Genomic DNA, 11,935 nt, shown 5'->3' with positions numbered 1-11,935 from the left:
CCGATGTGCGTAATGCACACTCTGACTGGTGAGGCTACGTTGTTTGGCACAGTAAGGCTGTAATGATGGTGAGGGGGGCTGCAATGATGGTGAGGGGGGCTGCATTGATGGTGAGGGAGGCTGCAATGATGGTGAGGGAGGCTGTAATGATGGTGAGGGAGGCTGTAATGAAGGTGAGGGGGGCTGCAATGATGGTGAGGGGGGCAGCAATGATGGTGAGGGGGGCTGCAATGATGGTGAGGGGGGGCTGCAATGAAGGTGAGGGAGGCTGTAATGAAGGTGAGGGAGGCTGTAATGAAGGTGAGGGAGGCTGTAATGAAGGTGAGGGGGGCTGCAATGAAGGTGAGGGGGGCTGCAATGAAGGTGAGGGAGGCTGCAATGATGGTGAGGGGGGCTGCAATGATGGTGAGGGGGGCTGCAATGATGGTGAGGGGGGGCTGCAATGAAGGTGAGGGAGGCTGTAATGAAGGTGAGGGAGGCTGTAATGAAGGTGAGGGAGGCTGTAATGAAGGTGAGGGGGGCTGCAATGATGGTGAGGGGGGCTGCAATGATGGTGAGGGGGGGCTGCAATGATGGTGAGGGGGGCTGCAATGATGGTGAGGGGGGCTGCAATGAAGGTGAGGGGGGCTGCAATGAAGGTGAGGGAGGCTGCAATGAAGGTGAGGGGGGCTGCAATGATGGTGAGGGGGGCTGCAATGATGGTGAGGGGGGCTGCAATGATGGTGAGGGGGGCTGCAATGATGGTGAGGGGGGGGCTGCAATGATGGTGAGGGGGGGGCTGCAATGATGGTGAGGAGGGTTGCAATGATGGTGAGGGGGGTTGCAATGAAGGTGAGGGGGGTTGCAATGAAGGTGAGGGGGCTGCAATGAAGGTGAGGGGGCTGCAATGAAGGTGAGGGGGGCTGCAATGAAGGTGAGGGGGGCTGCAATGAAGGTGAGGGGGGCTGCAATGATGGTGAGGGGGGCTGCAATGAAGGTGAGGGAGGCTGCAATGATGGTGAGGGAGGCTGCAATGAAGGTGAGGGGGGCTGCAATGAAGGTGAGGGGGGCTGCAATGAAGGTGAGGGGGGCAGTAATGATGGTGAGGGGGGCAGTAATGATGGTGAGGGGGGCTGTAATGATGGTGAGGGGGGCTGCAATGAAGGTGAGGGGGGCTGCAATGATGGTAAGGGAGGCTGCAATGATGGTGAGGGGGCTGCAATGAGGACACAGTAAGGCGGCAGTGAAGGTGAGGCAGCAATGATGGGCACAGGTTGGGGGACTTTCAGGGTTTTTTTCGCAGGGGGGGGGGGGGGCGATGGGTGGCATTGAAGGACACAGCCTTGGGGCAGCACCGGGCCTGCTTGTGTATAAAGACAAAATGCATTACAAAATTTAGCTTGTCTTGCAAAACGCTCTCAGACCAAGTTACTCTCAAACCAAGGTTTTTACTGTATAAAGATTTTTTTTGATACATTGAGTTGATAATTGATACAGATCTACATTATAAAAGACACAAAGTATCACTTCATGAATCAGAACACAAATAAATTATATTCTTGGCTACTCTTGGTTCCCGCACACGCTGCCCCTATCTTTGCCGTATTACGCCGCCGCTCATTCTGGTGACGGTCGGCGAGGTGTTTTGCGGTTGGCAGAAGAAAATAACCGAGAGATATGGAAAATAACTAGCAGTGATCATTCAGGAATGTAGAAATAAGAACACATGAAGTGACAGGAGACGTATTCTGATTTATTAAAAAATCCCGGTGGGGTGGCGTTCCCAGGGAAACGCGTCGGAAGGGTCACGAAGGCCATCCACTGATCTCCGTATGTGGTGCAGAAATGCCGGTTTCCTGTGCCGTCTCATTAGACGAAATTGCTTTTTTTCGGAGCTTGAGCTGGCTTATACTTTTGTACCTGTTTTCTAGAATGTATCAGGATTTAGTGCGTTATCAGTGATAAAACGCGTTGACTTATAAGGCGCCCTCAGTGAACCCCTGGGGGGGGGGGGGGGGAGTCAGTAGGGAAAGGATGACCCTGCTCTGCAGCTCACATAGGATACCCAGAGCATCCGAATCTGAGGCGGGCACCTCCGCGACCTCCTGGCGACGCTTGCACATTGCATCGTGGGAAATAAAAGACAAGCCTGACCTTCCAAAAGAGAAGATTACGCCGACGTATAACACGTTACGCCGACGTAAGTGCCAATGTGCACCGGCGTATGTGTGCGGCAGACCCAACATGTGCCTAAAAACAGGTTACACCCCGCCGACGTAGCTTGCACACGCCGGCGTAGGGTGGGCGCACATATGGGCTGGGCGCATGGTGCTGCTCCCATTGATTAGCCATTCAAACATGCAAATGAGGGAAATACGCCGATTCACGAACGTGCGTGTGCCCGGCGCATGCTACGTGAGATGCGCGCAAGTTGTACGTCCAGCGTAAAGTTATTCCCCATAAAGGAGGTGCAACCCGGCAGCAGACATGCACAGGTCTGCACCAGGGAACACAAGCCGACGTATTGTGCGTTGGACGTGTGTCTGGCTGGGCGTACGTTATGTTCACGGCGTGCGCGGTAATCCGGCGTAGCTTAGGCAGTTGTGCCGGCGTGGTTGTGAGCAGGCGCAGGGGGGTGCGGTGCATGCGTCCACGTCATGGCGCATGCGCAGTTCGTGATGCGTACCTGTCTGGCGCTCGGCCCATCATTTGCATGGGGTCACGCCCACTTCCACCTACGCCGGCTTGCACCTTCGAAACCCACGCCACGCTGGCGCAGTGTTGGGAGCACTGGCACGCTGAATGCAATGCTTGCCTCTCCGCACTACCTTGGCGTGCCGTACGGTGTGTGCTCTACGGCGGCGTAATGTGCGCCTTGCTCTCTGTGAATCTGGGCCAATAAATGCAACCATTGCAACTGCAGTCAGTGAATCATGGGGGGCAATGCTCTGGCTCCCCCAGACTCTTCCTCCAGCCCCCGGTACGAACCCTCATTTACAGAGCTGGGGAAAAAAATCAATGGAATGCAAGTGTAGTGACGTCATTGCGCTTGTGCTCCATTGAGATCTACGAGTCGTTCTACCGCGGTGGCATTAGGAACTTGTAGTTTCTCTATTGACAGATCTGTGGGAGCCACCTACAAAAAAAACCCAAAGGTGCAATGCTCTGGCTCCTGCAGACTATTACTCCAGCCCCCGGTACGGACCCTCAATTACATAGCTGGAGAAAATATCAATGGAATGCAAGTGTAGTGACGTCATTGCGTTTGTGCTCCATTGAGATCTACGATTCGCTCTACCCTGGTGGCATTAGGAACTTGTAGTTTCTCTATTGACAGATCTGTGGGAGCCACCCACAAAAAATCCCCATAGGTGCAATGCTCTTGCAGACTCTTCCTCCAGCCTCAAGTACAGACTTTCAGTTACAGAGCTGGAGGGGTATATCAATGGAATGGAATGCAAGTGTGGTGACGCCATTGTGCTCTATTGAACTTTACACTCTACCAAGGTGACATTGACAGATCTATGGGAGTCACCATGGGGCACTCCAGGAAGAAAAACTCCATGGGCACAATGCTCTGGCTCCTGCAGACTATTCCTCCAGCCCCCAATATGGACCTTCAGTTATGGGGCTGGAGGAAATATCTGGGTGAGGAGCCCAGAATTGGTTGACTTGAGTTATGGGCCCAGAACTGGGCGAGTGAGGAACCTAAGAGGGGATGGATGAGGAGCCCAGGATTGGTTGATTTGAGTTATGGGCCCAGAACTGGGTGAGTGAGGGACCTAAGGAGGGGGTGGGTAAGGGGCCCAGAAGTGGGTGAGAGACCTGGAAGTGGATGGGTCGAAGGTCCAGAAGTCGATGGGTAGGGGGCCAAGAAAAGTGTGGTTCAGAGACCCAGAGATGGATGGGTAAGAAGCCCAGGATTGGTTGACTTGAGTTATGGGCCCAGGACTGGTCGAGTGAGGAACCTAAGAGGTGGATGAGTGAGGAGCCCAGGATTGGTTGACTAGAGTAATGGGCCCAGAACTTGGCGAGTGAGGAACCTAAGAGGGGGTGGGTGAGCAGCCCAGAATTTGTTGACTAAAGCAATGTGCCCAGAACTGGGCGAATGAGTAACCTAAGAGGTGGATGGGTGAGGAGCCCAGGATTGGTTGACTTGAGTTATGGGCCCAGAACTGGTCGAGTGAGGGGGTGGGTAAGGGGCCCAGAAGTGGATGAGTGAGAGGCTTGGAAGTGGATGGGTCAAAGGCCCAGAAGTCAATGGGTAGGGGGCCCAGGATTGGTTGACTTGAGTTATGAGCCCAGAACTGAGCAAGTGAGGGACTTGGAAGCGGGTGGGTGAGGGGCCCAAGGTCAGGGACCCATAATCAGCCATTCGATAACGATCTCCGAGCTGGGCATGCCATACATCGAAGGGAACGTTTCTTCTGGATTATTCCCGTAGAACTTCAGCCATCTTTTATCTTTTGGTTACACATCATTGAATTCCTGGATTGGACGTCCCTGGCTGTTTGAACAGCTCGCCGCCGAGTTAACCCCGATCACCGCGGATCGGATTATCTGATCAGCGTGGGCCGTGGTTATTCTTCTCGCGGTGGGGCCATTGGAAAGAATCCTCAAATCTTGCCGTCTCGGCTGGGTGTGACTTGTTTGGTTTCCATATCTGTCGGTCAGGATTGTGATACGCCGGCTGGCACCGCGTTTGGCATTTTTCTTCTGATAACGCAATCAATTCTTTTCCACTTTTTGTGGTTAGAAGATCAGATAGGCCGACGTTGTATGAATGGAGAGTGGAGACACAATGACGGCGATTGCCCAATCTCTAGAATAAGCCATCTCAAAGGCAAAGCTTTTCTTATTAGTTTTGAATGGGATGTGGAAGGGTCAGAGGACTCGGAACCCCTGTGAGGTTTTTATTGCTACTTGAACCCCCATTGGGGGAGATTCACCCTCTCTCTGTTACTAGAAAGTGAAATCTGAAATCTTGTAGGAGAGAGGGGGAAATCTTCCAATCGGCACAAGGAAGAGGTCATTTCCTCTCCTGATGGAGAGATTTCTTCTCGCGTCCTGCTGTATTTTTGAGACGGGAAAGAAGACGCCGTGGCTGGAGGACGTCCAGCATCATCTATATCAGGGATATGCAATTAGCGGACCTCCAGCTGTTGCAAAACTACAAGTCCCATCATGCCTCTGCCTCTGGGTGCCATGCTTGTGGCTGTCAGTCTTGCTATGCCTCATGGGACTTGTAGTTCCAGCAACAGCTGGAGGTCCGCTAATTGTATATCCCTGATCTAGATCCTTCCTTTTTTCCTGGGATGTCATCACTGGGTCTCTGTGCAAAGCAGGCAGATCATGGCATGTGGAAGGGTGCTATGTGTATATATAGCTTCACATCCCCCTGCTTCACTACACCACCCCCTTGTGAGAGATTTGGCCAATGACAGGTACTCTTTATGAAGTGATCAGACCCCCGATTCCACCTTTGCCCTTCAAAGCAGAGACTGAAACCGGAGGTGGGAAAATCCTCATCGCGCCTGACGTCATTCATCACCTAGGACAGGGGTCTCCAAACTTTTCAAACAAAGGGGTCACTTTATTGTCCTTCAGACTTTAGGAGGGCCGGATTGTGGCCAGCGGGGGCAGAAAATGTCCCAGGCCCATCATCAGTGAGAATAAATATGGCCTCAGGGTTGGTGGTCAGTAGGAGGAGGCGTAGGGCCCCCATCAGTAGGAGGAATAGAATCCCATCATTGCTATCAGTAGAAGGAATTGTGCCCCCTTGTTGGTGTCAGTGGGAGGAATAGTGCCCCAAGGGCCGCATAAAGGCTAGCAAAGGGCCACAGTTTGGAGACCCCTGACCTAGGAGTTGGGGGAAGGGATGTTCCTCCATCTCCTCTGTGGGCACCCAGCCCGACCATTTACAGAGTCCCAGGCTCCCCCGATGGAACGGGAGAGCTGAGAAACGGTGGCGGCGAGCAGTGCCAGGAAAAGATCCTCCAATGCCCAGGGCAAAGATGGCAAAATGCACACTCCCCACACTCTCGTCATTCTCTGCTTAGAAGGAGAGCGAGCGAGGGGACGGCAAATGTACACTGTTATACAAGCTGTACACTCACTACACAACATTGTAGATACAAAGTGTCATTTCTTCAGTGTTGTCACATGAAAAGGTAGAAGAAAAGATTTACAAAAGATGTGAGGGGTGTACTTACTTTTGCTAGATACTGTGGCCCAGATTCTCGTACATGGGCGTAAAACTGTGCGGACGTAACGTATCTGGTTTACGTTACGCCGCCGCAAGTTTTACAGGCAAGTGCTTTATTCACAAAGCACTTTCCTGTCAAGTTGCGGCGGCGTAGCGTAAATCCCCCGGCGCAAGCCCGCCTAATTCAAATGAGCCGGGTAGGGGGCATGGAGCATTTAAATTAGGCGCGTTCCCGCGCCGAACTTACTGCGCATGCGCCGTCCGGAAAATATCCCAGGGTGCATTGCTCCAAATGACGTCGCAAGGACGTCATTGGTTTCGACGTGAACGTAAATGGCGTCCAGCCCCATTCACGGACGAGTTGCGCAAACGACGTAAATTTTAAAATTTCGACGCAGGAACATTGGTTGCCCCTCATATAGCAGGGGCAACTTTGACTCCTCCAAAAATTAATACAATTTGTCAAAATATTTATTATAAACATTTCAAATTCCAGACGCGGACCATTGAGGGAACTGTGTCCCAATGCACACATTAGTCTACGCGTTTTGTGGACGGTCTACGAAACGCGTAGACCAATACTACAGAAAGACTTCAGGACCACAGAAAGGCGTAGGATATATCTATAGTAGAATTTTTTATTTTTTTTCTAAAATAGAGAGAATTAAAATTACAAAATGAATAAAACAAAATAATCTCAAAAAGATACTTAATAACATATTTCAAGTTAACTCCGCCCTTCCAGCTTACCGCCACATTGACCAAATTTTTGCCAAAATTTCGAGGACATTAAAAATAAATCCCCCCAATTCCCCTCACCCCTAGAAAAAAAAATGGGTCGCTGGGGAAGCATTGGTGATTCTGCAGTTTGCGGCAAAAGGTAAAACGCTCCGTGACGTAGCTATAAAATGCGCACTTTTTTTTGCGACGCTTTTCATTGGTGGAGATAAAAATATATATATTTTTTTTATTTAGCAACAAAGTGACTAAAGAGAATCTGTAGCTGCTACAAAATGACGCGGCTCTAAACGACGGTGTCTCCTGATTGGCGTGTTACCGGCATTTTTCGTGAATCGCGTGCATTGTGCGCTGTTGTATATCGGAAAGGTTTTTATTACAGCAGACCTGCAGATGTGGAGGAGCCCATCATTTATTTTAATTAGGATAAAGAGGGTGGGGGGGGGGGGGTAAGTCAGGGCTGATCTTAATTAATTGCGCCTGGTAGCGGTCCTACCTTGCAGAGCGCCCCGTCACCTCGGCCCGCTGAACGGGGGAGGGGCGCTCAATGAATACTCCGGGGTCTGGCTCTCATTAGCACCTCCCTGATTTACTATTTAACAAATTCCCATTTAATAAGTTTCCCACCCCGGGAATGTGAGCTGGCAGCTCTGCCTGCGAAGAAAAACATTGGCGCCCCCCGGGTGCGGGCTCTGCCCCCCCCCCCCGAAACGCTCGCCGGAACCCCTCGCACGCCGCAAATCACATCGAAGGTTTCCACCTCCACCATCCTGCTGCTAATAGGTTGGCACCAAAAGGGACCAAAACGCGATAATCCCGCCTTCTACGGCTGATTGGGGGGGGGGGGGGCTTGGCACAGTCTGTGGGCACAGGAAGAAAAAAAAAAACGGCGTGCGTAAAACAGAGGAAGATGCAAAGGATGATGGGAAAAATTGCCGCGGAAAAAATATGTCAATCTGAAACCCATGAGATGTAGATCTGGATTTGTCCTCATTTGGCCCCCGTTGACTCCGACGTCACGTTTTTGCGCATTTTCACATTCAATTTAGGTCGCCTTCACGTTTTAGCGTTCCGTGAATGCGTTTGTGCGTGTTTTTTGCGCCACGTGCCTAGGGCAACCCGTTTATTTTAATGAGCGGTAAAGTAGCTTGTGTACCCTTTTTTTTTATTTTGGCGCGCTTTGTGCGTTTTTTATTCTTAGTGGCGCGCTTTGTGCGTTTTTTTATTCTTAGTGGCGCGCTTTGTGCGTTTTTTTATTCTTAGTGGCGAGCTTTATGCGTTTTTTTTTTAATGGCGAGCTTTGTGCGTTTTTTTAGTCTTAGTGGCGAGCTTCGTGCGTTTTTTTCTTAGTGGCAAGCTTTGTGCCTTTTTTTATTCTTAGTGGCGAGCTTTGTGCCTTTTTTTATTCTTAGTGGCGAGCTTTGTGCCTTTTTTTATTTGTGGCAAGCTTTGTGCGTTTTTTTATTCCTAGTGGCGAGCTTTGTGCGTTTTTTTTGTGGCAAGCTTTGTGCGTTTTTTTATTCTTAGTGGCGAGCTTTGTGCGTTTTTTTCTTTAACCGCACATTTTGTGTGTTTGATGTGCATTTTGTCGCACGGGAAATCTGCATCTTTTTTGCTGCATTGGGGGCCCCATTAAGGATGGACGGCAATGTAAAAGCAAAAGGATTTTTTTTTTTTGCGTGTGTGATTCGCAGAAGAGCGCGTGAAATCGCTTACACACGGAACGCCAAGGCTTGTCTCACATCTGTGCGTTTTCAGAAACGAAGGCAAAATCGCACTTTTCATTTGGTGCAACCCGATTTTACAAAAAGGGCATAATGGGCACAGCGGGTGTACAGACCCGGGAACTCAGCACAGGGATGGTGGGAACCCCTCATAATGGGCACAGCAGGTGAACACACCCAGGAACTCGGCACAGGGATGGTGGGAACCCCTCATAATGGGCACAGGGGGTGTACAGACCCAGCAACTCAGCACAGGGATGGTGGCAACCCCTCATAATGGGCACAGGGGGTGTACAGACCCAGGAACTCAGCACAGGGATGGTGGCAACCCCTCATAATGGGCACAGGGGGTGTACAGACCCAGGAACTCAGCACAGAGATGGTGAGAACCCCTCATAATGGGCACAGCAGGTGAACACACCCAGGAACTCGGCACAGGGATGGTGGGAACCCCTCATAATGGGCACAGCAGGTGTACAGACCCAGGAACTCAGCACAGAGATGGTGAGAACCCCTCATAATGGGCACAGGGGGTGTACAGACCCAGGAACTCAGCACAGGGATGGTGGCAACCCCTCATAATGGGCACAGTGGGGGTACAGACCTGGGAAATCAGCACAGGGATGGTGGGAACCCCTCATAATGGGGCACAACAGGTGTACAGACCCGGGAACTCGGCACATGGATGGTGGGAACCCCTCATAATGGGCACAGTGGGTGTACAGACCCGGGAACTCAGCACAGGGATGGTGGGAATCCCTCATAATGGGGCACAACAGGTGTACAGACCCGGGAACTCGGCACAGGGATGGTGGGAACCCCTTATTTAAAGGTGGCACACCCACCAAACCCTTGAATCTCAGTGTTGGGTAGACGGACCCTCCCAGTTCTCAGGATCGGGTCTCGCCGCTCCGTATTCTTTTTCTTTGTATTGGAATCCGGAGGTGAGAACATTTTTCAGCTATTTTTGGCTCGGTGAGACGTTTTGTTGGTTTTGGGGATATAGAAGCCGTCACTCGGCGATGACAGGGCGACTCTCTCTGTACACTTCGCTCCTCGGGGAAAAAAAAAGGCGAGAAAATAGTCATCAATAACGATGATGGATGCGCCGTCATGTGACAGAATGCGGCCGGCGCTCGGGATTGGCCGGAGGCTGCATTTCTAAGAAAATATCCCCGGGGCTACGAGGAGCCGACATGGGAAACGAGATCGGCGGATCGGCTTAGAAATACATTTACGGGGGGGGGGGGGGGGGGAATATAAACCGCGGACGGATCAAAGAGGACCCGTCACTCACATTGTATCCATCCCATAATAATAATCACTGAATTAGAAACATTGTATACAAAGATCTTCCAGGCTGGGAAAGGAGTCCCTGATCTAGAGAGAGAAGTCCCTTCATTTCATTGGATCCCAACGTCACATGACCCCCCCAATTCTGGCAATGATGCTTCAGGCCTGGGCCCCCTGAGAAACGGGGGGGTGCCGCCGCTAATTGAGAAACGGAGGGGGGGTGCCATGAATTTGGGGGGGGGTTGCCCTGGGGACCTTTGGTAGCCATCCGGGGCCCTGGGGACATCTGGTAGCCATCCGGGGCCCTGGGGACATCTGGTAGCCATCCGGGGCCCTGGGGACATCTGGGCCCTTTAATAATTTTAATAAAAAGAAATAAAAATATATATATTAAAAAATATTAAAAAAAAAATAATATATAAAAAAAAAGGGGGGGTTGCCACACGGACCCCTGGGGACCTCCCTTCCACTGACCCCGCACCGCCAGGAGGGGCGGAGGGGGGGGGGGTCTCCTCCATTCTGGAATTCTGGAAGAAAGTGAAAACCCCCGAAGAGGAAGCGATATTAATGGAGCGTCGAATAACAAGCAGCGTCCCGGGGCTCCGTGTCTCTGGCTGGAACCTCAGGTGACGGCTCTGGAATGCTCCCCCCAAGTGCCAAACTGCGGCCAGGACGACGCACAGACATGGCCCCCCCCCCCCTGCTGCGGGGTCACTTGGCGAAAACTGCCATAACTCTTGTCAGCCAATGAGATTTTACCGTTTACTTTTCTGCTGTTATCAGAAATTTGATTGGCTACTGCAGGTTGCTGTCCTGATTTATGAAAGCAGGGGATGTATAAAAGAGAACATCCACGAAAGAGGGAAAGCTTTTATGGCACGCAAATGCGCCCATGGGTGGCAGAGCTGGAGAACGCGCTCACAGCAAAGTGGCCGAGCTCGGGATCCAGCGGCACCAGCTACAGATCATGTGACCACTGTGACAGCCAATCATACTGGTCATTTGATTCAGCCAGCCCTTACTGCCCCCCTGGGTGTAAATCCTTACGGATGGGACACTGGGAGGGGGTTAAATATCTGAGTGTAACTTGGTATCAGTTTTGTGCGGTCGGTCACCAGCCCCATTCTTGTCCCATCTGGGTCGTGGGCAGCGCTTCACCCTGCGTCTCCTCCTCCTCTGCTCTGGTGGCTTCACCCCGAGTCTCCTCTTCCTCGGCTCTGGTGTCTTCACCCTGCATCTCCTCATCTGCTCTGGTGGCTTCACCCTGTGTCTCCTCTTCCTCGGCTCTGGTGTCTTCACCCTGCATCTCCTCATCTGCTCTGGTGGCTTCACCCTGTGTCTCCTCTTCCTCGGCTCCGGCGGCTTCACCCTGCGCCGCCTCCTCCTCAGGTCCAGCAGCTTCACTCTGCGTCTCCTCCTCCTCTGCTCTGGTGGCTTTACCCTGAGTCTCCACCTCCTTGGGTCCGGCAGCTTCACCCTGCATCTCCTCATCTGCTCTGGTGGCTTCACCCTGTGTCTCCTCTTCCTCGGCTCCGGCAGGTTCACCCTGCATCTCCTCATCCTCGGATCCAGCAGCTTCACCCTGCGCCGCCTCCTCCTCAGGTCCAGCAGCTTCACCCTGCGTCTCCTCCTCCTCTGCTCTGGTGGCTTCACCCTGTGTCTCCTCTTCCTCGGCTCCAGTGGCTTCACCCTGCGTCTCCTGCTCGGCTCCGGTGACTTCACCCTGTGTCTCCTCTTCCTCGGCTCCAGTGGCTTCACCCTGTGCCTCCTATTCCTTCGGCTCCGGTGGCTTCACCCTGTGTCTCCTCTTCCTCGGGTCTGGCGGCTTCACCCTGTGTCTCCTCTTCCTCGGCTCCGGCAGCTTCTCCCTGCAGCTCCTTATCCTCAGATCCAGCAGCTTCACCCTGCGTCTCCTCCTCCTCAGATCTACCCTGCATCTCCTCGGTTCCAGCGGCTTCACCCTGCGTCTCCTCTTCCTCTGCTCTGGTGGCTTCAC

General features: G+C 52.2%; 1 protein-coding gene across 1 annotated transcript; it reads right to left on the bottom strand.

The window, feature by feature from the left end:
* Positions 1-10,503: 10,503 nt before the first annotated feature.
* On the bottom strand, positions 10,504-11,695 carry LOC120918387 (protein Ycf2-like; the record flags this gene model as incomplete). The annotated part of the gene is made up of 1 exon (XM_040329932.1): positions 10,504-11,695. A coding segment is annotated over one exon (645 nt), but the record flags the coding sequence as incomplete, so codon positions are not given.
* Positions 11,696-11,935: the final 240 nt, after the last annotated feature.

The sequence above is a fragment of the Rana temporaria genome, chromosome 12 (assembly GCF_905171775.1).
Source record: "Rana temporaria chromosome 12, aRanTem1.1, whole genome shotgun sequence".
NCBI classification, from domain to species: domain Eukaryota; kingdom Metazoa; phylum Chordata; class Amphibia; order Anura; family Ranidae; genus Rana; species Rana temporaria.
This window is presented reverse-complemented; position numbering and strand designations above follow the sequence as displayed.